Source organism: Neoarius graeffei, chromosome 2 (assembly GCF_027579695.1).
Source record: "Neoarius graeffei isolate fNeoGra1 chromosome 2, fNeoGra1.pri, whole genome shotgun sequence".
Lineage (NCBI taxonomy): Eukaryota > Metazoa > Chordata > Actinopteri > Siluriformes > Ariidae > Neoarius > Neoarius graeffei.
The window spans coordinates 94,463,177-94,490,590 of record NC_083570.1 but is presented as its reverse complement, the minus strand read 5'-3'; the positions used below and the strand labels follow the sequence as shown (position 1 = coordinate 94,490,590).

The 27,414-nt window shown below is 43.2% G+C and overlaps 1 protein-coding gene across 3 annotated transcripts in view; it reads right to left on the bottom strand.

Annotated features, from left to right (window-relative positions):
* enox2 (ecto-NOX disulfide-thiol exchanger 2) overlaps nt 1-27,414 on the bottom strand; it is a 766,926-nt gene that overhangs the window by 77,376 nt on the left and 662,136 nt on the right. For all 3 annotated transcript variants that reach the window (XM_060915209.1, XM_060915211.1, XM_060915210.1), the window contains exons 10-11: nt 26,030-26,144; nt 16,296-16,486 (exon numbers count right to left, since the gene is read on the bottom strand). In XM_060915209.1, coding sequence (XP_060771192.1) covers nt 16,296-16,486; nt 26,030-26,144 — 306 coding nt within the window. The remainder of the gene's footprint in view (nt 1-16,295; nt 16,487-26,029; nt 26,145-27,414) is intronic.

Here is a 27,414-nt window from a genome sequence, read left to right as displayed (position 1 = left end):
GAGTGTGAATGGTTGTCTGTGTCTATGTGTCAGCCCTGTGATGACCTGGCGACTTGTCCAGGGTGTACCCTGCCTTTCGCCCGTAGTCAGCTGGGATAGGCTCCAGCTTGCCTGCGACCCTGTAGAAGGATAAAGCGGCTACAGATAATGAGATGAGATGAGATATTTATCTAGCTCTCCGAAAAAGGACTTTGGGATAAAAACAGGTATTGTATGAAACAGGAATAAGAACCTGGGCACAATTATCATCTTGACAGAATTAACCCTGCCAGCAAGTGATATAGGCAGTGCTGACCAGCGGATAAGGTCCTGTTTGGCCCTCTCCAGGGCTGGTTTAAAGTTATGCTTGAATAAATCACTGTATTTACGGGTTACTGATATGCCAAGATAGGTAAAAGTGTCACGAGTTTCTTTTAGTGGATATGCCTCAAAAGACATCTGTCGAGCCTGTCTTAGTAAGGTTAATTCTGTAGCCTGAAATCTCTCCGAAGCTAGAGATAATTTCTAATGCCTTAGGAATAGAGGTGCAAGGATTGGATAGGTAAAGTACCAGGTCGTCCGCATATAGAGACAGTTTGTGAACTTGACCCCCCCCCAACAACACCCATGAGCCCCTCGGCACTCCTAAGTGCAACCACTAGTGGTTCAATGGCGAGGTCAAACAGAAGTGGGCTCAGTGGGCAGCCCTGTCTAGTCCCCCTACCTATAGGAAAATAGTTGGAGATTATTTTATTAGTACGGACGGAGGCCTGCGGTGTAGCATACAGGATCCTTATCCACGAACAAAAGGCTGGTCCAAAACCGAACCTTTCTAGAGTTGCAAAAAGGTACTCATGCTCAATCCGGTCAAATGCTTTGTGAGCATCAAGGGAGAGCAAAACCTCCAGTAATTTACAATAATTTACAATTTGCAATAATTTACAAATCTCAAAAATTTATATTGTATTCACAACAGAACATAGACAACATATCAAATGTCAAAAGTGAGACATTTTGAAATTTCATGCCAAATATTGGCTCATTTGAAATTTCATGACAGCAACACATCTCAAAAAAGTTGGGACAGGGGCAATAAGAGGCTGGAAAAGTTAAAGGTACAAAAAAGGAACAGCTGGAGGACCAAATTGCAACTCATTAGGTCAATTGGCAATAGGTCATTAACATGACTGGGTATAAAAAGAGCATCTTGGAGTGGCAGCGGCTCTCAGAAGTAAAGATGGGAAGAGGATCACCAATCCCACTAATTCTGCGCCGACAAATAGTGGAGCAATATCAGAAAGGAGTTCGACAGTGTAAAATTGCAAAGAGTTTGAACATATCATCATCTACAGTGCATAATATCATCAAAAGATTCAGAGAATCTGGAAGAATCTCTGTGCGTAAGGGTCAAAGCCAGAAAACCATACTGGGTGCCCGTGATCTTCGGGCCCTTAGACGGCACTGCATCGCATACAGGCATGCTTCTGTATTGGAAACCACAAAATGGGCTCAGGAATATTTCCAGAGAACATTATCTGTGAACACAATTCACCGTGCCATCCGCCGTTGCCAGCTAAAACTCTATAGTTCAAAGAAGAAGCCGTATCTAAACATGATCCAGAAGCGCAGACGTCTTCTCTGGGCCAAGGCTCGTTTAAAATGGACTGTGGCAAAGTGGAAAACTGTTGCGTGGTCAGACGAATCAAAATTTGAAGTTCTTTATGGAAATCAGGGACGCCGTGTCATTCGGACTAAAGAGGAGAAGGACGACCCAAGTTGTTATCAGCGCTCAGTTCAGAAGCCTGCATCTCTGATGGTATGGGGTTGCATTAGTGCGTGTGGCATGGGCAGCTTACACATCTGGAAAGACACCATCAATGCTGAAAGGTATATCCAGGTTCTAGAGCAACATATGCTCCCATCCAGACGACGTCTCTTTCAGGGAAGACCTTGCATTTTCCAACATGACAATGCCAAACCACATACTGCATCAATTACAGCATCATGGCTGCGTAGAAGAAGGGTCCGGGTACTGAACTGGCCAGCCTGCAGTCCAGATCTTTCACCCATAGAAAACATTTGGCGCATCATAAAACGGAAGATACGACAAAAAAGCCCTAAGACAGTTGAGCAACTAGAATCCTACATTAGACAAGAATGGGTTAACATTCCTATCCCTAAACTTGAGCAACTTGTCTCCTCAGTCCCCAGACGTTTACAGACTGTTGTAAAGAGAAAAGGGGATGTCTCACAGTGGTAAACATGGCCTTGTCCCAACTTTTTTGAGATGTGGTGTTGTCATGAAATTTAAAAATCACCTAATTTTTCTCTTTAAATGATACATTTTCTCAGTTTAAACATTTGATATGTCATCTATGTTCTATTCTGAATAAAATATGGAATTTTATTAAACTTCCATATCATTGCATTCCGTTTTTATTTACAATTTGTACTTTGTCCCAACTTTTTTGGAATCAGGGTTGTATTTACATATACTGATATAAAAGAATAAGATATGGGGAAGAGAGGGGGGGACGTGGGGTTAGGGTAAGTGTGTTGATCTATGTTGGGGAAATACTGGGAGTTTTCGGTGGAGTTGTTTCAGTATCTGTTAGCATACTGTAATGAGAGTTTGCCTTTGAGAAAAAGTAAAGCACCTCGACATGACCTGGGAACAGGAAGAGAGCTCGGTCATATATGTGTGTGTGTGTGTGTGTGTGTGTGTGTGTGTGTGTGTGTGTGTACACTGTTTCTCTGTGCCTCAGGCACACTCTGGAAACAAGACAGTCAGAAATGGTACTGCAATTACCAACCTACAGCCATGTGATCAAAGCATGTGGTACTGTACCGAGGTCACTCCAGCTTTTAGCTCGATGCCTTCATGTCTCATGTCTTGTGTTAAAGTCCCGTAGCCTGTGGTGGTGGTAGTGCTGCCCCCTGTGTTCATGAATAAATCATATGTAGCAGCAGGTCTGTGTGCTGTTAAATGCACTTACAGCAGAGCAGGGCAGAGCAGAGGAAAAGCCTCATGCACGGTTTCTGACAGTGCTTTAAAGGGGAACTGAAGTCATTTTTAAACTTGCTTTATTTCTTAATTAACGTGTTATTCAATTATGTTTTGGGTTTTATTAACCTTATATCGTGACTCGTATTGGCATGTTATATCACACTTATCGGCCTTTTCGGTTTTTAGCCATGTTGAATGTAGTTCGTTTGGTCCACGGCAGGCGTCGCTTATCCGCGCGATCTTCATGAGACTTGTATGAGACTTCAAACGTGAAGTGTCCGCGCCGCCATTTTGAAAACTGTTTACACAGCGGCCAGATCGCCATATCGTTCCAATTTAGATTAATTTCAAGATTCGCCAGCTTCATCGGTGATGGAGATTATTCCATACAACTTCGAACCAACGTGGAGTAGAGAAGAGTTGGAAAGACGACAGGATAAGGACTCGTCCGTTGTGCTGGTATTTACGTCATTACTGTCGCACAACTAAAATGTGCCAGATCAGGCAGCTGGTGGGTTTTCAAAATAATAAATACATGCATGTACAGTATTTGCGGACGCTAAACTGGTCTGTTGTGGTAAAGAGAGAGCTGAGCCAAAAGGCAAAGCTCTCAATTTACTGGTCCATCTATGTTCCCACTCTTACCTATGGTCACGAGCTATGGGTAGTGACCGAAAGAATGAGATCGCGGAGACAAGCGGTAGAAATGAGTTTTCTCCGCAGGGTGGCTGGGCTCTCCCTTAGAGACAGGGTGAGAAGCTTGGTCATTCGGGAGAGACTCGGAGTAGAACCGCTGCTCCTCCACATCGAAAGGAGTCAGTTGAGGTGGTTGGGGTACCTTGTCAGGATGCCCCCCTGGATGCCTAAGGGAGGTTTTCTGGGCATGCTCCACTAGGAGGAGATCCCGGGGCACACCCAGGACACGCTAGAGAGATTACATCTCTCGGCTGGCCTGGGAACGCCTCGGTATTCCCACGGAAGAGCTGGTGGAGGTGGCCGGAGAGAGGGAAGTCTAGGCAGCTCTGCTTAGGCTGCTACTCCCACGACCCGGATCCGATAAGCAGTAGAAGCTGGATGGATGGATGTATTTTTGTGATGAATACATATCATACTGAGCGCATTTCCCACATAATCCTCACTAAGGATTCGGACAGCACTACAAAATGGCATCCACACTATATCGTGCAGGGGTTTTCGAAGTGTGGGAGAGTCAGCCCCCTCTCAGAGAGCAAATAAACAACAGTGCCCCCCCCCTTACAATTTTTGTTGTTGCTATACTTAATGTTCCATTCGTATTTTTAAAAAATGGTTGTTGTACACATTTTTATTTTTTTTTCTTTTACACATTTTAAACATCTGTGCTTTTTAAAACGTTTTTTTTACACATTTAAAACATGAGCTTTTTTAAAACAGCTTTTTTTTTTTACACACATTTTAAACATCTGTGCTTTTTAAAACATTTTTTTTTTTTACACATTTTAAACATCTCTCTCTCATTATCTCATTATCTCTAGCCGCTTTATCCTGTTCTACAGGGTCGCAGGCAAGCTGGAGCCTATCCCAGCTGACTACGGGCGAAAGGCGGGGTACACCCTGGACAAGTCGCCAGGTCATCACAGGGCTGACACATAGACACAGACAACCATTCACACTCACATTCACACCTACGCTCAATTTAGAGTCACCAGTTAACCTAACCTGCATGTCTTTGGACTGTGGGGGAAACCGGAGGACCCGGAGGAAACCCACGCGGACACGGGGAGAACATGCAAACTCCACACAGAAAGGCCCTCGCCGGCCACGGGGCTCGAACCCGGACATTCTTGCTGTGAGGCGACAGTGCTAACCACTACACCACCGTGCTGCCCATTTTAAACATCTGTGCTTTTTAAAACATTTTTTTTTACACATTTTAAACATCTGTGCTTTTTTTTTTAAAAACATCTTGTTTTACACATTTGAAACATCTCATAGCATCGTTAGCTAGCACCTCTTGGCAGACAACACACTGTGGCAGTTGAGCATCTTCAGATCCAGTCCATGAAAATCCAAACTTTAAATAATCGTGGTCATACTTCCTTCTTTTTTTGCTTGGCCCAGACTCTGTCTCCTCACTCACTGTAGCTTTAGGTACTAAAAATCGGTCCATTTTGTCTCTGGCAAAGGCTAGCTGAAGTTCGCTAAATGTCCGCAATAGTAACTTATTCTGGTTTATTTTTCCTCACGTTGCGCCCCCCCCGAAGAACTCTGGCGCCCCCTAGGGGAGGCGCGCCCCACACTTTGAAAAGCCCTGATATCGTGTCCTTTTGAGGTTTTCGACCCACGTGACCGTTGCCATGTCAACAAGTAGCCGGCGCCATTTTGACGGTCACAAATATGGCGACTACCGGTAGCGATACACTGTTGATCATGACGAAGTCTCATTGTCGAGTATTTTATCCGGCCTAGATGACGCGAGTAAGAAGCAATATCACCAGAAAATCAATGATGCTGGTGTACGTGATCCGTACACGTTACCAGGCTATCTTTTTCGTTCTTTATCTTTTTCTGGCGGCGAGTGTGTAACCAAATAGGCTAAAATAACCCATTGTAACCTCTTTGTTCTTCTGTAGTAGCTATTAGCTAACGACATTAGCTAGCGTTGTGTTCCTTTGTTGTTGGTAGACTGTAGGACAGATCAGAGGCAGTGTCCTACAAACAGCGCTTAATTTGAGGGGGAGCAAGCCGGAGCACGCTCCGGAACCTCGGGCGTTGGCTCCGGCAGCTATTTACACTGGATCCGGTGATCCGACACCTCTTTTGACTATGTAACAAAAAAATAAATAAATAAATAATTAAATAAAAAAAATGCAAGTTTATTTAGTGTTAATGTCTGATTTTGATATCTGCCTTGTTGGTGATTTCTCTCATGAAACGACATCCACAAAATATCTGCAGATGAACTTAATTTGCAGTGTTATTACAAAACATGCCCAGAAGCGCAGCGCAGTGCCCCGCCCCCTTTTTTTCCGCACCGGAGCCGCTCATCCTCTGCGCTCCGGGACCTCCCACTTTACAAATTAAGCACTGCCTACAAATAAGTGTTCAAAACAAGAGGAACATGTATTTGTCTCTTAAATCCAGGCCATTCCCTGTAATCTCTAACACTGGGTTGGAGAAAGTAATGGCAAATAGCGAGTGCACAAACCATAGAAGGTAAACTGTACACAGCGCCAGGGCAGTGTGATGGTATGTCTACTTTTAGATTGTGTTAGCTTATCAATGAACACACTCGTCACTCGACGAGTTTCACGTCTTTACGACGGATACTTAAATGTGTGTTAGGTATTATTGTTGCAGTCTAAGCAGTCATTGTAGCAGCTAGATGAGCGAGAACCGAAAGGGTCTGTGCCATAAACCGTTATTTCTGTACGGCGTTGCTAATGTGTCGTTACTGTTGTTATTTCTCCCTCTGCTCGCCCTGTAAATGCCCTACGTCGCTGGATAGCGAAGGTGTTTTCTGCATCTCGCTCCTTTTTCTTGTATGTTCTCCGTTTGTCGCCTTCCTCGCATTCAAACCGATTCGAGCCGAAGTCTGCTACATGTCCAAAATGGTGGTCGCGTTTACGAAGGTCACGTGACTGAAAAGGGTCTATAGCAGTGACAAAATAGCGATCAAAAAATGCATTCCGATACTTAATAAAATGAGATAAATAGAATTTTGACGATAAAAAATTTGCCTTCAGTTCCCATTTAATATCAAGATATCGTGTACGTCCGTGCGCAGCAGTGAGCTCGGTTCACACTCCTCCTGCATGCTGTTGTCCCTGAGCATGCGGACTCAGCTAATTAATGCTTATTAAAAACCATCAAGGAAAGGCAAGTCCTAACTCCTGTATAAACCACCATCTTATTCAGTTTATATTTACACTGCACACTCGGGAAAGTGTATGTACATTTGTATCAGCATGGTGCTTAACGCACACGTTCAGTATAAGCTGCATTTACAGAGCGTGTTATTTCTCACTGTGTGTTTTCACTGCATTGCCTTGCTCCATAATTCAGAGAAACTCCACTCACTGAGTCAGGGAAATGAAGACGGAAGCAGCCGGGGGCCTGAGTTTAATCCCAGAGGAGTTTGATGAGAGAGCTGCCTGGGAGGCAAAAACGAAACTTCACATACATTTGAATCAGAACCTAGTGAGATGCACATGCAGAGGACTTTTTTTTTTTCGCAAAATACAAATCAATTTATTCAGATTGTACACCACATTAAGTCACGATACTGGAAGAACAAGCTCCTGAGACATTGTTTAATTCTAATGAGATATTGGTTCGATCACGGGTATTCAATCTTTTCTACTTCAAGGCCCACCTATTCATACTTGTAATGAGTCGGGGCCCATTAAAGAAGATCCCCAATTATTTTGGCTCATCTATTTTATTAGAATCTAATAATCTACTGGAAAGTGTATTAATGGGATGCGACATCACTCCCTGTTACAGATGGGAGCCCAGGGATTAAATACATGCAACAAAACAAACCGTTTTTGTGGCTACTGCCTCATATAGAGGCTGTAGCCACTGTGTCACTATCGTGATGTAAGAATGAGTGTAACAGTCAGGCATTGCGGATGCACATATACTCCAGGTTGTCCACCTTTCCTCGGCTTCTTCGGTCAGTGGTCCCATGTGTGATGGAGATGTGACGCACTTATGAGTTGTTCTGGGAAGTTATCAAAAAGAGTATTGAGACCACTGAGCTCTAGCGCCGGGCCATTTCCGGGAAATAAGAGTTTGGGTTATGGCGACAGCGTGTGTATGTCAGCCTCGGTTCGGAGGTTTGAGTTTCAAAAACTGTAAGAGGTAAGAGTAGAATAATATAAAGTACAGACACTTGGCATATTTTACTTCTGTGATGTTTAAATTGTTCATTTTTGGATTACGCGTCATTTTTGTGGCTACTGCCTCATAGAGTAAATATGTGTCACTTCACGGAATCCAGGGACACATGTCGGCCGAAACGAATCCGAGAAAATCGCAAAAGAAGCTTTTTTTTTTTTTCGAAATTTGTGATTTTCGTTTTTTTTCCATAATGTGCAAGTTGAGATCTTGAAGAATGCAATCAGTATTTCAGATAATAGATTTTGTTGGAAAAGCATACATTTTTTGTTGCAAACTGTCTCGTGTTTGTCAGGACTGTAGCCTGCTGGGGGGTGTGGGTAAATTACCATATGGGCCATTCACATGATTTTTTTTTCCGCCAATCAGCTGTATGATACGAGCTGAGCTCGTGGCTACTTAAGCTGCATACAGGCATGTAATTTCACTATGGAATGAGCAAGCTAAACAGAGCGCACAGGAGCTGAAACACCGCGAAGCAAACAGACACACGATAGTTACATGCTATATTTACTGTATGGACATGGGATCAGAAAACTATTTTATTTATAAGCAATAGCCACATGTGCCCATAGGGTACCTATTATTAATTGTAGGTACTGTATTCAAAACCATATGGATGTGCCAGAAGCCAACATAAAACCCTGCATGCGGGTCATTCTCAGTCAAAAGGGATTAATGATCCAAAAGTGGAGTCTGGTCCATTAACACAAGAACTTATTGCCATGTTTGTCTCCAGCAAACAAGCAAGTTATTAAAAAAAAAACAAAAAGACTTACCTTTAATGACCTGGGCATTACACACATTATATACAGGGTGTTTCAAAAAATGTGATATTATTTGAGATGGAAATATCCCAGAAACTACATAGTCTAGGCAAATCAAACTGAACAGGCTTAATGTTGAGCAATATAAGATTTATTCCTCAAAATCTGAATGAGAAATTCAAAGGTATGTGGATTCCATCAACTATTTCACAAATTTTCAATATACGCACCGCCTGAGACACAGACACACACAGCCTTCCTCTGCGAATTTTTGGTGCCGTGTCCAAATCTGCATTGCAGTTGGTGCATTTTTACAGAATTCTCTCATAAATGCACACTGCATAGTCTTGTTTGACTGTGTTCGAGCGTACTCTAACACACAAAACGCCTTTTCTTTTCCAGTGAATGGCATTTCTATAAAGATAAAAACAAAAAACTTTAAACATTAAATTTTGCCCTGTTTCCACACACGCTGTTAAAATGTGAGGTCAATTGAACGAGAATTGGCAAAGTTATTAGATTGTGAAATGATATCAAATTTTTTCAAACACCCTGTACGTTAGTTTGCAATATGGCGACCACGATCAAACAGTAAACAAAAACACATCTGAGGATTTAAGCGTCTCCTGAACTTCAACACATCACGAAATAATGGAAAACGATAAGAGTGATTTGCGAATCCAAACGAAATAAATCGGAGGAATTTACAAAACTTTCATGAAGTGATCACCACAAACTCGAGCGTTCTTCAACACGGCTCCTTTCCATCATCGCGAAAGGTTCAAGAGCCAGCTTTCTCATCGTCTTCTGGTAAAATTTGTTCTTTCACCCTTTTTATCACTTCACAGGGAACTCGGAAGAAACTTTTATCAGTTTCCCAGTTTGTTTGATTTGAACAGCACAAAACAAAGCAAGCGTAGGGCATTTTAACGCCTAGCAAGGCGCGCCAGCGATAGTAGTGCTTTGTGAACAGTGAGCTTAGCTGACCACCACTTCATGTCTTGCATATCTAATGAGGTGGATGTGGCATCAGATGCAACCCAGCTAAAAATTAGCTTCAACTTGGGGAAAAAAAAAAAAAAATTTGCAGCCCACTAGATGGTGCTTCGCGGCCTGATAATGGGCCGCAGCCCAGTGGTTGAGAAACACTGGGTTAGATTATTAACATAATATTATGAAGCAAGTAAAGAGGTAAAGCCTGCTATGTTAGGTGTTAACTGATGCTGTGTCCTGGTATACAGTATTCTGCTCAGAACAGCTCGTCCATTTAAAGGTGAGCAGAACAAGCTGAAGTGTGTTACACACCAGTGTCAGGGCTCTGCCTTATTGGCCTCTAGAAGGTTGATAGTGAGTTCGGATCCTGGCACTGCCAAGCTGCTACCACTGGGCCCTTGAGCAACGTCCTTAACCTTTACATGCTCAGAGCAATGCACGTCGTTTTGGATTAAAAATAAGCGTCTGCCAAAATCAAAAAGTAAAAAGTAATCACGGGAAGTTTGTTCAACAGAGGGGAACCATCTTCTAGGCCTTCAGAGAAGCCCAAACATATCAGCATTTCAAATGTTAGATTTAATTTCTTTCATTCTTTCATCATTTAATGATAATTATTCTCTTCTAATTCGGCCTCATTTTCTATCAAATTTGCTTCAGAAATGAAAGCGTTACCGTCCTGAAAATTAGAGTTATCCAATGAGATTTGTTTGTTTGTTGTGTCTAGGCTGAGAAGAGTTTCGAGCTGCTCACTCATTGGTTAGGACTTCATTGCCGGGACAGAAGGCCATGGCAGTATACTGTATGTTTATGTAGGAAGTGACAGATGAATTAACCAATCAGATTTTGATTTACAGTGGGAGGGACCAAAAATTGAATCGCCCTCGGCCTCCTCGAAGGCCAACACGAGCTTAACCGCTAGTCGACGCAGCAGTGAAGTCACCTTCCAGCCAGTGTAGCGTTCATCAGTAGTGTGAGCGAATGCTAATAAAGTGGTCAAGCCAGTGCTATCTATCGAGAGCAAGTAGGACAGGCTAACGACCGAGAAACTAAGATTTCTGTCTCCAGACTCTTCTTCCACACACATTCGCTACAGTATTTTTCACTCAGACTTAAGTATTCATTTTCCCATGTAATTTACTGAGTTACTTTTAAAATCAACAGCTGCACACAAAATCGACAGCTGCACACAACGGAGCGACCTGGCAGCCTGATGCTAATCCCTCGCAAAATCCTTTGCCCTGTTGCTTTTTTGGTGTCTGGCTAAGTTTTGGCTGAGCTCAAGTCCCAGCTCTAATAGTAACCGTTTGCCACAGATGTTCAGTCATGCTCATATTTCAAAAAAGGCTCCATTGTTCTCCTAGGAGAGTATGTTTTACATACCAGGTTATATTTACTTTCAAAAACGCTCCAGTTACACACATTTTTGTGGTTATTTGAGTGGTTATCATATCAGAACATGCCTGCGTATAAAACCCGACTTGCCTAATTAACACATGTCTGGTGCAGTCTAATGGGGCATTTGCAGCCACATGGTTCTCACTTGTGCATGCCCTCCAGGCCATAACGTTTCCCGTTTCTCATTTTGGGTTTCAGAAGAACAGTGCTCCTGAGAGCAGTCGACAGTATTTGCCCTTCACGCGCCATTTGGTGAAGCGGACTCAGCAGCCATCCAGGACTCACGACTCCTTTCAAATATGAGTGAGTACCAATCACTGCAGATGGGTCCAATGATCTTCACATAAAGTGTCTTCAAGTGTCTTTTGTTATTAATCGAACGATCAATCATAACTGAACTTGTCTTGAAGCAGCGTTAGGGTTACTTGCGTATAACAAAGCAGAAAAATACTTGATTAAACCAAGTATCACCAATGCCCTTATGGAAATAAGCAACTCATTACCCAGCCTATTTCCTGCCTACACACCATTTTATTTCAATTTGTCAGCGTGCAGTGTTTTGGTGACGGGATTGACGAAATTATGAGCTTCATCAGTCTTCGAATGGAAAAGTTGACATTTTCATCGATGCATCACAGTGCAAGTAATTATTTCTGTTTATTTTTCAAGCACAAGCATTCGAGTGAGGATGTTAGTTTGCACTGCAGCCAGGCTTGAAGACTGTCCCAAATACTTGCTTTTACACCCTCCAGGATTTAATGACATTAACTAATTGACCTGGAGGAGAACCGGAGGGTTTAAGAAGCCATTTGAGACAAGCTTGAATCCTGATTTGTCTTCCAGAGTAGTTGTTGTTTTCCTCAACTCATTCATAATCTTAGCTTCATCATGATCTTCCAAAGGCAAACTTCGAACTTGGATATCATTAATTTGCGCTAGCAGCGCTGGCGCAAATTGTTACTCTCACTCAGGATCTTTCTACTTTCTTCTTCTTCCTATTATTATTATTCTCCTTACATTTTTTAGAATGCTATTTCTCTCTCAGTTTTCAACCAATCATCAACAAATTTCATATGAAGAATACCTCTGGGTTGAATTACGTTGCTATGACTTTTGGTGGTGATCCGGATCATTGATCCGGAATGATCCATGAAAAAAATTTTTTTTTCAAATCACTTATAACTCTGTCAATTTTCATGCTTTTTTCAATCTTTTTTTTATTTTTATTTTGTTCAGGGCCACAGGGCACAACTTTTCCTCACTTAGCATCATTCTCTGTCTCTTACCGTTCCGGATTTATAGGGTATGGTGACCAGACGTCCCAGTTTGTAACAGCTAGCACAAATTACTGTGACTTCAGTCACAGTCTCTATCTAGTTTAAGTTGCATTCTCTATTCTTTGTGCAATATGTTAAAAAAAAAAAAAAACAGTACTGTGCAACCTGGTCTTTTGGGAGGTGTACATACTTTTGAACATGTCATAGAAGCGATTGCACAACTACAGACAGTATAACAGACAAGACATATTATTTGTCACATTTTTCAAGTTGTGCTGCAGGAAACCAACCCTACCTCTTTACACTGACCTCAGCAGCCCATGGCATAAACCCACCGGACCTTTGGTCCAGCTGAGCTAAAAATTAACATTTCTCACATTTCTTAGTATCTGAAATTGTTTCCATGGAAACATGAAAAATTTAAATTTCTCAAATTTCTTAGGATGAAAAGGCACATCATCACCTTGTTAACATGTATACCAAGTTTCAAATCCATATCATGAATAGTTTTAGATATACGCTCCGGAAACAAACAAACACTGCTCTTAGAAACTAAGTCAAAATCTATTTATGTAAAAATTTTAAAAATACTTTAAAAAAAAAAAATCCCAAATAACAAAAGGCACCAGTTCACATGTTGCTTGATATGTACACTACCGTTCAAAAGTTTGGGGTCACCCAGACAATTGTGTTTTCCATGAAAAGTCACACTTTTATTTCCCACCATAAGTTGTAAAATAAATAGAAAATATAGTCAAGACATTTTTCTGGCCATTTTGAGCATTTAATCGACCCCACAAATGTGATGCTCCAGAAACTCAATCTGCTCAAAGGAAGGTCAGTTTTAGGCCCTGTCCACACGGCAACGGATTCAGGTGAGTCCGATACAATTGCTTATTGTTTAGGCCTGGCGTCCACACAGCACCGGCGTTTTAGGTGCCCAAAACGCAATCTTTTTGAGAACGGGTTCCAGAGTGGAAAGATCTGGCAACGTTGCCATTGTGAAGTCGTCTGGATGAGTAGAACGGATTTGTTTACGATGATGTCACAACCACATGACTGTGAGTGCTTCACGCCGGGTAGAAGTGTAACGAATTCGATGCGAGTTGTCAACAAATCCTATAACTTGGTTCATGAAACGCGCTTACAAAATATTTTCACTGTGAATATTTATTGTGTAATGGTGCAAAGTGAGAGAAAGAGAGAGAGAGAGAGAGAGAGAGAGAGAATAGCCCTTAGGGCAGAGTCAATCCTGCCAGCAAAAATAGGGAAAAAAAGGAGCGATCTCACCTCTTCAGATGTTGGTTTAAGTTCTACAATACATTCCTCAAAAAGGGCGTAGAAGAGCAAATTAATCCATCAACGTGTAGCATTCAATTTATTCCGGACCATTAAAGACGCCGCCTTCCGCGTAGAATCATACGTCATCCTCGCCGCCATATTGGATAGGTCAAAGCGGAGAATAAAGATTCATGTGCTGCGTTTAACTGTACCAACAGGTTTACCGTCCAAACGAGATCACATGGGATTACCTTTCACAGGTGAGAAACAACAAATTAATCCATCAACGTGTAGCATTCAATTTATTCCGGACCATTAAAGACGCCGCCTTCCGCGTAGAATCATACGTCATCCTCGCCGCCATATTGGATAGGTCAAAGCGGAGAATAAAGATTAGCTGCGTTTAACTGTACCAACAGGTTTGCCATCCAAACGAGATCACATGGGATTACCTTTCACAGGTGAGACTGGAAAAATACTTTTCGTTGTATTTGGTCATTATAATGTAATTTTACGAACAGATTTTCCTGACTTTGTGGCTAATATGAAGTCTCGCGCATAATAGTTTATGCGCATGCGTCCTTACTTCTTCTATTGTTCTGGTGTCTCCGAAGGGACCGTCTTACAGTGCCCCTAGAGGTGTGGCATGTGTATTGCATCGTTTTCAGCAAGTGTTGCGTTGCCATATGGACCTGATATTTTACTGATCGTTGCCCATTTGGACGCGATATATATTTTAAATAACATCTCGTTGCCGTTGTCGTGTGGATGTAGCCTTATAGCTTCTCTAAAGAGCTAAACTGTTTTCAGCTGTGCTAACATGATTGTACAAAGGTTTTCTAATCATCCATTAGCCTTCTGAGGCAATGAGCAAACACATTGTACCATTAGAACACTGGAGTGAGAGTTGCTGGAAATGGGCCTCTATACACCTATGGAGATATTGCACCAAAAAACAGACATTTGCAGCTAGAATAGTCATTTACCACATTAGCAATGTATAGAGTGCATTTCTGATTAGTTTAAAGTGATCTTCATTGAAAAGAACAGTGCTTTTCTTTCAAAAATAAGGACATTTCAAAGTGACCCCAAAATTTTGAACGGTAGTGTATACAAAGTTTCATGACAATATCTTCAGTAGTTTTAAAGAGATGGCCTGGAAACGAAAACGTGACCGGACGGATGGAACCTGTTTAATAATAATAAAAACCTGGCATATTGAAATCAAGTGTTGGCCAACAGCTCCTTTCAGTTTAGTTCAAATTTCTTTCAATAAAATCAGAGGAATGTCACCTGGCAAATTCACAAAATGTTACCAGCCATTAGATTTAAATGAATGTGCCTTTAGTCCCTGGTCACAGTACAGCTCATGATGGGTTTGAGAATACTTGGCTTTGAAAAACTGGTAGCACCAATCACCACCAATTGTGTGATGCATGGTGAATATTCTCCACGCTTCGTGAGTTGTTTTTTAGTGCGTCTCCACCTTGCGAGTGGCCAAAAACTTCGCGTAAAATGTCAGTACATACATTGAAATATGGTGGAGATGTTTTCGTCTGCAAACTAAGCAGCCAATACTCGCAGATGGGTTTGGGAATACTTCCCGAAGCTTGGGGAACCTTCCTCGAGTCTCTTGAGATGTATTTGTCTTGAATCCATGTCCGCAATGCTCGCGGGAGCCTCAATAACACAGCGGCTCGGCATAGCCTAACCTTCACTGAGACTTAAAAAGTGCATTTACATTCAGGGATCTTTTACAGCTTGTTGTGGGACCCAGTCATTATGGGAAACACCTGATTCTGATTTGAGCGCAATCAGCACGCGCATATAAGGACGCTGTTTTCACAGAGACTTTGCGAAGTACACTGTCAGATATGCGACGGTAGACGGATGTCAGTGCGGGAAGAGTGTTTATTAGCAGGCGTGATGTTTACAAAAGCAAAACACAAATGAAAACAGAAAGCAGAGTCATGAACATGGCTAGAAACAAACATGACTGTGATAATGATATAATGACTGTGATAATGATAATGCAAAGTCTTTGTGGAAACAGCGTCCTTATATGGGCGTGCTGATTATGCTCAAATCAGCATCAGGCGTTTCCCATAACGACTGGTCCCAAGCGTGCACAACGCGCTCTGTGAGCGAGCGCGGCCACTCGAGATGCAACAGACTCAAGTGTGCAAAGCCGTGACAGTCAAGTGTTCGTCTGCTGTGTGACCACAACTTTATGTCACCTCTATATATTGCCATACATCACCACCAAAACGCCTCGTTTTCATCAATAACCCATCGCAAAGCATAGCGAGCTGTAGTGCGACTGTAGCTTTAATAAACTCCTTATTTAAGCACACTGTCTCTGTGGCTGTCAGTGCTTTGGCATACCTGTGCAGAAAAGGGAGTAATTTTTTAAATAATGTGTTCAGTCAGAAGATCAGTAATTACCCTTAGCCTTGATGAATTGGAATAAGTGGTTCATTAGAATAATCTCCACCTGGTGTTTATGCACTCTGAGAAGAAAACTCTATTAACAATAAACACAAGAGTGTAATGACCAGCCTCTTGATCTTCTTACAGGTGATAAAAGCCTTCTCTGTGTGACAGATTCAGGTTTTGTCTTGCAGACTCGTATCATAGTTTAAGAATAAAGCATGGCGTGTGTGTGTGTGTGTGTGTGTGTGAGAGAGTGAGAGAGAGATATGTGAATGGTTGTACCTTTTGCATGCCCTGCAGTGCTTGTTGTAGGAAGCTGAGCTGTTGTTGGCGTGTCGCGTCTTCCTCGCTGCGTGGAGGATGAGTTTTACTCTGCTCCTGCTTCAGCAGCTCCACCTCATTCCTGTAGGCATCCAGCTGACAACGCAGACTGTCGTTCTCCTCCCTCAGGGCCTCCACCTGTGCCAGTGGCCCTGAGAGAGAGGAAAAGGGGGGGGGGACAGAGAGAAACAGAAAGAGAGACAGAGAGAGACATAGAGAGGGGAGAGAGAGAGAAGGGATAGAGAGACAGAGAGAGATGGGGTACAGAGAGAGAGGCATAGAGGGGGGAGAGACAGAGAGAGATGGGGGACAGAGAGACAAAGATGGAGAGACATGGGGAGGGGGAGCGATACAGAGAGGGAGAGAGAGAGAGAGAGGGAAGACAGAGAGAGAGACATAGAGGGGGAGAGACAGGGGAAGAGAGAGAGACAGGGACAGAGAGAGACAGAGAGAAACAGAGATATAGAGGGGGAAGACAGAGAGACAAAGAGAAACATAGAGGGGAGAGAGAGAGAGAGATAGATGGGGACGGAGAGACAGAGAAAGAGGAAAGGGGAGAGAGAGGGGGGAAGGGTAGAGAGAGCAGAAGATACAGACAGAGAGAGAGAGTGAGAGAGACAGGGGGAGAGAAACAGAGACGGGGAGAGAGAGAGAGAAATAGAGGGGGAAGAGAGTTAGAGAGATGGGGAGAGAGCGAGAGAGACAGAGACATAGAGAGAAACAGGGGGAGAGAGTTAGAGAGATGGGAAGAGGGAGAAACATGGGGGAGAGCGAGAGAGAGAGGAACATGGGGGATAGAGAGAGCGAGCGAGAGAGAGGGAAGGAGAGAGAGAGAGAAACATGGGGATAGAGAGAGAGAGAGAGAGGAAGCATGAGAATGAGACACAGCCCTATTATCAGGATTTGATTCAATTTCATTTCGTGGCGTTTTTAACAAAACAGCTTTACAAAAATCCAGTTGTAGAAATTCAGATTTTTAAAATGAAATTTTTTTTTAGTTTTATCCTTAATTATAATACAATATAAAATAATTCACTCAGAATTAAGGAGTAAAAACTGGGACAAACAAAGGAGGTAAAAATAAAAGGGAAAGGAAGAAAAAAAATCAACAAAACGAACAGAGCCTGTGTGTTGGGAGACGTCTACCTTGTTATTCATGGTTTTATTTGCTTTACGTGTTAACCATTTTCTCCAGCCTTTTATAAAAAAAAATCTTCCTTCATTTTCAACTTCTATGCCAGATTTTCCATCCCAAGTATATCATCTATGATTGACAACCATTGTGTGTGACTTGGTGCTTCAGTCTTCAGCCAGTTCTTCTTCATGGCCTTCTTTCCAGCCGCCAGGAGGATCTTGACCAAATATTGGTCTCCTACATGCACAGCTCCTTCCAAATGTCCAAGGTACAGTATCAAACAAGACAAGATTTAGGGATTACATAGCCCAATACTTCACAGAGAGCTGAGTGAACATCCTCCCAGAAAGGTTGTATATTCATGCGTTTCCAGAGAATGTGTGTGATCCATGTGGTTAGATACTGCAGTCCCCAGCATGGCTGTTAAGCATTCATCTGTTTACATTTAATTTTAGGTGTGATGAAATAATGAATTACATTCTTCCAGCTAAACTGTCGACATCAATATGATTGTGTTGTAGATTGGTGTGTTTTCCACATATCATACCACATCTCTTCTGGAATCTTCTGGCTTTATTTAAAAAAAAAAAAAATATATATATATATATATATATATATATGAGTGATTCCACGCTTATGGGTACTGAAATGGGGACATGAACTTATTTTTAAAAATTCACCTAAAACCATTTCTTTTTTTACCATCAGGTCACAAAACATGTAATCTTTAATGAATGATATGTTAAAAGATAACTTTAATTTTCTGAGATGTAATAAAAACATATTTATATGCCAAAGTCAGAACGTAACAGAAGTGTTGTGGACATATATATTCTCAATTTTAACAATGCAGAATTACTTTTTGAAACATAGGAAGGTGATGTTTTAGCAAATATAATTAATAAACATGTGTAGTAGAATAAACATACACATTCTTTCAATAAGATTAACATGGTATATAGCTAGACTGTAATTAATTTGTAACAGACGCGAGATGGACAATCGTAACAGAAGTAATGGAACTGACATCATTTTGGAACTCATAGGCTTGACTTTGGCATATAAATATGTTTTTATTACATCTCAGAAAATTAAAGTTATCTTTTAACATATCATTCATTAAAGATTACATGTTTTGTGACCTGATGGTAAAAAAAGAAATGGCTTTAGGTGAATTTTTAAAAATAAGTTCATGTCCCCATTTCAGTACCCATAAGCGTGGAATCACTCATATATATATATATATATATATATATATATATATATATATATATATTCTGTCGACATTCACTGGATATGAGCAATCATGTGCTCTGATTGGCTACTCTCCTACTAGGATATCAGCTCATATACCATGAGTAGAGAAAAACAAAATGGCGGCGTTACTGAACCAACCTGGGCGGCACGGTGGTGTAGTGGTTAGTGCTGTCGCCTCACAGCAAGAAGGTCCGGGTTTGAGCCCCGTGGCCGGCGAGGGCCTTTCTGTGCGGAGTTTGCATGTTCTCCCCGTGTCCGCGTGGGTTTCCTCCGGGTGCTCCGGTTTCCCCCACAGTCCAAAGACATGCAGGTTAGGTTAACTGGTGACTCTAAATTGAGCGTAGGTGTGAATGTGAGTGTGAATGGTTGTCTGTGTCTATGTGTCAGCCCTGTGATGACCTGGCGACTTGTCCAGGGTGTACCCCGCCTTTCGCCCGTAGTCAGCTGGGATAGGCTCCAGCTTGCCTGCGACCCTGTAGAACAGGATAAAGCGGCTAGAGATAATGAGATGAGATGAGACTAAGGAATTCAGATTTAGATCCTTTTGAAAGCTGCTTTCTGGCAAAGTTCATTGTTAAACATGGTATAAAAATCCTCAAAAGCTAAACTGACTATATTGAAAAAACTGAAAATAAATAACCACCTTGCTGACAGAACATCTACTTTTCGTCTCCTTATGCGCTTTTATGGCAGTTCATTCAAGTATAAGCTTCAAGGACATAACATTTTATTTCCTAATTTCTCCTCTTTATGAGGGCAGTAAAAGGAAATTGGTGAGTCTGGTACTTAATTGTTTGGTCAGACGTTTTTCTATTTTATTAACGATAAGACATTTTACAGGCAACACCGTGGCAATGTTTCCGATTCGCTCCTTTTAAAAGCCTGACTTGTTTGTTCTTATTTGTAAAGGATAAAATAATCCAGTCCATTGTATTTAGTGAGTAGTTAAGTACACTGCTTATGTATGATCAAGCGGAGTGAAATTCTTAGTGTGCTTTTACAAATCAGCTTGCAGGATGCTGAAGGCTTCGCTTTGTGTCAGGAAGGTACCGTTGTAACCCGTTCTCACAGGCTGTGCGGCGAGCTCAATTCTGGCCGACAATGAGTTTGAAAACAGCAGTGCACCTGCGGAGTTTAAATGTCAACACACGTATATACCTTTCAAGCTACGAAAATAGCAGCCAAATTGTTCAGCGTGTTATGTACGAGCCTGCACAAAAAGCTCAGACTGAAAGAGAGTTAGAAGAGGGAGTAAGAGGAAGATTGTACACAGTAAAACTGTAGGACAGAGAGAGATCTGAAATGCATGATGACAGAGACAGAGAAACATTTTGAATACAAACAAGGACACATGAGGACAGAACACGAGGGCTGGAAAATGCAAGATGAAAAACAATAGATGAAGCGTACACTCGTGCTGAGATGAGAGAGCAGAGTTAAAAGTGTGTGTGTCAGGAAGAGGAATGAGAGAAACACATATAATAATAGCTAGGTGAGGTGTGTGTGTATGGAGACCATAAGTCACCCGCTGATGGTGAAGCCGAGACAGTAGAGCTAAACGGGTGACCGAGAGACAGACTCTGGGGGGAAAAGAAAAGGGTGGAAGAGATTACAGAAAGATGGCTCAGGCCAAAATGGGTCATTTCTCTGTGCTGAGCTGCCATCTTACTCTAATTAGGGAGGATTAAGTGGAGGGAATGTGTATTGCTTAATGCTTGGCTTAATGTGTCGTTGGTACTGGTACTAAATGAACGTAATTAAACGATGCCAATATGCTTATTTCTATCCCGTCACTCTTTTGTTCAGTGAGCTCTGAGTAATCAGTGTGAGAAGAGGACGCACAGGCAGACAGCCAGGGGAAAGCACCCCATTCATCCAGCCTGGAACTGGTACAAAAAAGTCTTACAAGCAAACACCGTCTCTGTTTTACAGATTTTTCCTATTGAGTAAAAATGCTTGAGAAGGTCTGAGAGAAGCTGGTTTGTCTGATGAAGTTCCCTGCCTTCTGTCAGCACCTTTATAATCAGCACTCAGGTTCAGGAAGTGCTGTGAGTGAAGAAGAAAATCCCTCATCCCAGACATGTGTCTACCCCCTCCAGACCATCATTTGCTGATTAAAGCTGGAGTCAAACGGTTTGATTTCAGCAGTCAGCAGCACGGTGGTGTAGTGGTTAGCACTGTTGCCTCACAGCAAGAAGGTTCTGGGTTCGAGCCCCGTGGCCGGCGAGGGCCTTTCTGTGTGGAGTTTGCATGTTCTCCTCGTGTCCGTGTGGGTTTCCTCCGGGTGCTCCGGTTTCCCCCACAGTCCAAAGACATGCAGGTTAGGTTAACTGGTGATTCTAAATTGACCGTAGGTGTGAATGTGAGTGTGAATGGTTGTTTGTCTCTGTGTGTCAGCCCTGTGATGATCTGGCGACTTGTCCAGGGTGTACCCCGCCTCTCACCCATAGTCAGCTGGGATAGGCTCCAGCTTGCCTGTGACCCTGCACAGGATAAGCGGTTATGGATAGTGGATGGATTTAAGATTACCGTTAGGGTGTCCCGCCTCTCGATCGGGAGCTTGCAAGTTACAGTACATTACATGAATAGCATTTAGCAGATGCTCTTATCCAGAGAGACATACAATATACCCAGAGCAGCCTGGGTTAGGGGTTAGGTGCCTTGCTCAAGGGCACTTCAGCCAGTCCTGCTGGTCCAGGGAGTTGAACCGGTGACCTTTTGGTCCCAAAGCTGCTTCTCTAACCATTAGGCCATGGCTTCCCCAGTTCTACTCACGGTCGGGTCATACCAAAGACCATCATAAAAATGGTACCTACTGCCGTCTGGCAAGACATGCTGCAACACAGATGCGAGTAGGGAGTCAAGCTCTCACGGTTACCAGAGGACCAGGCCCCCACTGTAACTCTAGCTGTATAGGCAAGAGGCCATGGGCCATAGAAGCGGAGACCGGCGCCGCCCAATGCGCCTTAAGGGCCTGGTTAGTACTGGGATGGGAGACTGCCTGGGAAGATCAGGTCCTAGCACAGGAGGGGCTTTGACTGACATTTTTGAGTCTTTTAAGATTATTACTTGTGCAAGATTCACACTATATGGTCTAAACTTTATGGATGCCTAAACATCAGGCCATGTCGTTGTTGTCTTCTTCTTTCGGCTGCTCCCGTTAGGGGTCACCACTGCGGATCTGTTCCGCATATTTGATTTGGCATAGGATTCACACCGGATGCCCTTCCTGACGCAATCCTCCCCAACTGATCCAGGCTTGGGACTGGCACCAAGTATGCACTGGCTTGTCCAACCCCAGTGGCTGGGTATTTTACTAAATCTGCATGTCTTTGAACTGTGAGGGAAACTGGAACATTCCCACACAGACATGAGGAGAACATGCAAACTCCACACAGAAAGGCTCCCGTCGGCTGTGAGGTTCGAACCCAGAACCTTTTTGATAACTTCTGCACCACCGTGCCGCTCTATCAGACCCATTTGTGCTTGTTGAATATTCCATTACAGATTTAGTCCCTGTTTACTGTTATAATAACCTTCAATTTTCTGGGAAGGCTTTCCATGAGATTTTCAAGCGTCACTGTGGGGATTTGTACTCATTCAGCCTCAAACATTAATGAAATCAGGTATGATGTTCGGTGAGGAGGCTTGGGGTGCTAGCGACGTTCCTGTTCATCCCAAATATATTCAGTGGGACTTAGGTCAAGGATCTGTGCAGGACATTTGAGTTCTTCCACTCCAATCTTGGCAAACCATGTATTCCTGGAGCTCACTTTGTGCAGAAGGGCGTTGTCATGCTGGACCACTTTCCTGTCAGGTTTGGGCGTCTTAGTTCCAGTGAAGGGAAATTGTAATACTACAGCATACAAAGACATCATATACAACTGTCTAATTCCAACTTTGCTAGAAGGCCTACATACGGGTGTAATGGTTAATTATCTGCATACTTTTGGCCATTGATCCCAGTGAACTCTTGGTTGATTTCTGTAACAGACTGTGTGATAACGTGTGTTCTCCATGTCAGAATATATAATGAAGATCCTCTAATGAAACACCGGAGATTAAAGAAAATCACGATGTCCATCCTACATCAGTCAGTGTGATCTGGCTCACAAAAAACATTTTTCACAATGAACTTGAAGTATTAAGGATATGTAGCTCTGTCTTTTGGCATGTTGAAACCTTACCACGATCTGTCTGTTGAGTATTGCCTCACATTTTTAGCAGCGCAGCCTCTGAGATTTAATAAAGAATGTCTTACTCTGGCAGAACATCAGCTTCTTTTGGTCACAGTGACATTAATTTATCCATCCAGTATGTGACAGCAAAAAAAAATTACCCAGAAATCATGCAGAAAACCCGGCCTACCCTTAGGACACGGCCTCTACTGAAGGCTTAAGTGAACTTGTGTGTTTTGTCTTGGCTGGGAGATACCAACAGCAGAAGTTCAAACTCTCTGAGCATACCGTAGATCAGTAGGAAGATCAGATTTGTAACTGGCAGGTGTGAAAGATTTACTTTCGCAATTCAGACACTGCAGTATTGAATTAATCCAATCATCATCATCATCCAAATGGATGGAGTGCCCTTTTCCCTATCATGCCATCCTTTCACGTCTCAGAACACGCTGTCGGAGATCATAATCGTCGTTTCCTAATAACTGAGGTTGCTCCTGAAATGGAGTGATGTGGATCAAAACCCGGTAAATGTATGATAACATTTGCATACATCTGCATGCTAATAGGCGATGCTGTCACACCTGGAGATCAGTGATAGTGCTGCTGGGATCTGCAACACCGAGTCCGCAGTTGGGCCTGTCAACAGACGCCACCTTTCATACGTGTCAATCACAAGGTTGCAAAAACAAGCTGCAATGATGATTTTCCCAGCATGCACCAGTGGTTCGTGGTGTGCTAAGCAGCTCCGGTGCAGAGCAGGCTCTAATGACTCGTCAGTAATGAGCAGAACGAAGCCGAAGAGCTGATCGAGCAGCTGGCACAGACATTCTCAGCTGTGTGTGCCTGCATTCAGTCCACCAGAGGGGTTTATTGGAGTATAAAGAGCCTAATAGCTTTGGATCATGGTGGAATCAGTTGCCAGCTTGATTTGATGGCTTGTGCTTGTCGTTTAGTGGCTACGTTATACCGACAGGGGGACAAATTGACAACTGACGGCTGAAAAGACAGACTGATCATTGACCCAAGCATAACCTTTGATGCGGTCTGACTCTTCTCTTTCCCTGGATGGCTAATTATTGTTTGTTCATAGTGCTGGTACGGGCATGCATTTTCCAGGAAGCCTGGTGGCCTTGTTGTGAAATATGGTGTGTTTCAACAGGATGAGTCAGGGCCAGGGCTGATGTTCTAGGAACATTTTTAGGAGGTGCAGAACTATTGAGGTGGGAGCTTGCTGGACTGAATGTCTCCGACTGGTCCAGCATAAGCTTCACAGACTGACCAACTCTCTTAACCTGACCTTTTAACATCGTGCATGGTTGACAATCTCAAAGAGTGACATTAGGCATTGCCATATTCAGACTCACATCCATCCAACACACACAAGTGAGGAATGAGCATACCCAGAGCAGTGGGCAGCTATGCGACAGCACCTGGGGAGCAGTTGTGGGTCAGCTCAGCCTCAGGCCAAGGCTGCCCCATGTTAACCTAACCGTATGTCTTTGGACTGTGGGGGAAACCAGAGCACCCGGAGGAAACCCATGCAGACATGGGGAGAACATGCAAACTCCACATAGAAAGGCCCCCGTCGGCCACTGGGCTCGAACCCAGAACCTTCTTGCTGTGAGGCGACAGTGCTAACCACTATACCACTGTGCTGCCCACCCATCCATCCATCCATCCATCCATCCATCCATCCATCCATCCATCCATCCATCCATCCAACTTATCAGTTAGGGGGAAGTTAGAGCCAAGCCCAGCTTTCTTCTTGAGATTCTTATTCAAGAATTTGGGAACTCTTTTCTTCCTCAAATGAGTCTCGAACCTTGGTATAAAGATGCCTATAGCATCAAACATAGCTCATTTATTTGAAGCCTTGTTTAGTATAGTCAGTGTATGCATTTTCTTAATCCCAGGGGACTCGTGTGATGCAAAGGAGGGCACAGTATTTCTCTTTTGGACAGAGGAGACAGTACTAATTATGGTGTGTAAAGCAAACACCGGGCTCCTCGGCTCCTTAAAGTGTCAGCACATTTCTGTCAGCCTGATTTCTCTGTTAAAGCATGAAATGAGCAAGCCGTTGCTTGCTCGTACTAATTTTATGCTGCCGTGCAATAACAGTGGAAAGAGGTTTCTTAATGACCTAATTACCACCTTATCTAATCTATGCTGGTGTGCAAACGACTGGGAGTTCCTGGAACCCAACAAACAGAATGAGAGAGTAGAGTGCAGCATTAATGCCACTCTAGATAATCCCAACTCAAAACAGGGGTTCGGGATGAGGCTGGATCGGAGTCAGACATTAAATCTGAGGTTAAGAGCTCTGCATATACTACACTGTGGTTACCAATTATAATCCTTACGGCACACTCCTCCAAGTTTTATTAGCTCTGAAGGCCTCTGCATGCTCTTGCGACAAGGCTTTCGCAGATAGCTTTTCGCAGACAGTTGTAATTTATCGTTGAGCGGGGAGTAATAGGCGTGCGCGATGTTATTCACCGCCACAACGCAAGGGGGCGCGAAGTCGCGAAATCGCTAGGAGTAGTTGGTGGGTGTGGTTAGTGGAGTGTTTATCCTCCGGTTACTTATAATGACTAGAACTGGAGTCGTATAGATGTACGCATAGACATCCTATGTCTATGGATGTACGTACTTCCTCGATCAACCGCTCTTCGTGCTGCTCCATCTTCGCTCGTGTTTTTAAAAATGGCGGTCGTGAAAACAAACCAAACCGGGAAAGTAGGGAAGCGGAAGTGCGTGTGCAGCGGATGCAGAGTGGACCAATCAGAGCCCTCTTGTCTGCGAGGCTTCTGCGGTGGTCACAATTTTTGGGAGGTGCGTGCAGAGCGTCTGCGAAGGTGGGGGGCTACGCAGACGCTATCTGCGACACCATCTGTGAGGACTGGGTTGTCAGCGTAAATTGGCCTTCACACTGTGGAAGGACCTGGTAATTCATTGACAAGCTAATCAGAGCAGCACAAAAAAAAAAAATGCAGAAAAAAGGTTCCCCACCCCACATTTCCCACATTTAATGAGGCAACGCTTCAAGCTGAAAGCACTGAAGTGAGCATGCAGGAGATCTCCACTGCTGCTAGGTGATGGATGGTGTGTTTGAGGACAGTGGGTACCTGAGTCATCGGAGTCTTTGCTCTCCGGTGCATCCTCCATGTCATCATCAGACATTTCCATCTCCTCTTCCCGGCGGATTCCCATCAGCTCCTCGTTATGGATGTTCCTGATTTCCTGTGGAGCAGGAGCACACAAATGTTAAACTCTGAGGCTGCAGGGACTTTAAGTAGCTCACAAAGTTTATGAATTAAAAATGAAGCTTGATTTTTAGTGAGCTCCCAAAAAGCAAATTCTCTCAATGCAGGTGTAATCAAGCCAGGGACTTCTAGGATTCCTTGTTGGCTGACCTTACTGGAGCGGATAGTTATCAAACAAACACTGTGTCGACAAAGTTTTGTGTGTGTGCGCGCGAGTTGTAATGCCTGGCATCAATGTCTGAGTGAGATACAGATTTGCTGGGATGAGCAGGGGCATTTGGAGCAGATGTCTCTGCATGGGTGCTGCCTGCTGGCCCACCTAATAGGATGCTCACCGGCTAATGAGGTGTGCACACACATTTACTTACATAAAAGCTGCTATGGGGAGAGATACTAACTCCCAGAGAAACTAAAGGCTTAGTGTAAACACCACCATCTGCCTGAAGCTGATGGCTCGACCAGGTAGTTCAAATACAAACACACCTATCTCGCCAGATACAGACAGGAAGAGAGAAAATACAGTGAAAGGAGATGAGGTGGAGAGGAAAGGACAGACTCACAGAGCTGTAATCTGGTGTGCTGCAGTTTTCTGCTGAAGTCCAGAGATTACAATCATCAGTGTATGAAGCCATACAGCCTGCAGCTACCACTGAATTCAGGTCAGAGCTACTTTCTCAGAAAAACAATCGATGTTGTGTCACAATCCGAGAGAAACCGACACTGACACACTCGCATTTCAAACCTGCTGTTCGAATGGAATCTCCCAGCCGGCCTACTTCACACCTTTCCATACTCAATATCTTCACTTTCAAAGGAGTCATGCCATCTGACCAATCGGTAGAGACACAGCAAGAGTAAGCCTGACCTTATGTTTTCGTTTTCAGCAAATAAACCAGATCGCCCATAAAGTGACATGCTGCTGATCTTTAAAGCTCCCAGGGGAATCGCCACACCAACAAATCTGAGATCTAACACCACAATGGCTGTTCTGAAGGATTAAGAAAAAAAAAAATCCTCCCATATTAAAAAAAAAAACCCTTATATTATAAGAACGGATTATCAGCATCGAGTCACATTAACACTGTTCCGAGTGCAGAACTGAACTCTGACTAAAATAATGCCACATATACAGAAAAGAGTGCAGTACGTGTGGAAATGCTTGCGTAAGCCAAACCAAATGAAAAATACTTGCCGGATTTACCAAAGTGTCCGTTTCTTCGGACTAACATCATACATAACTTGCTGAA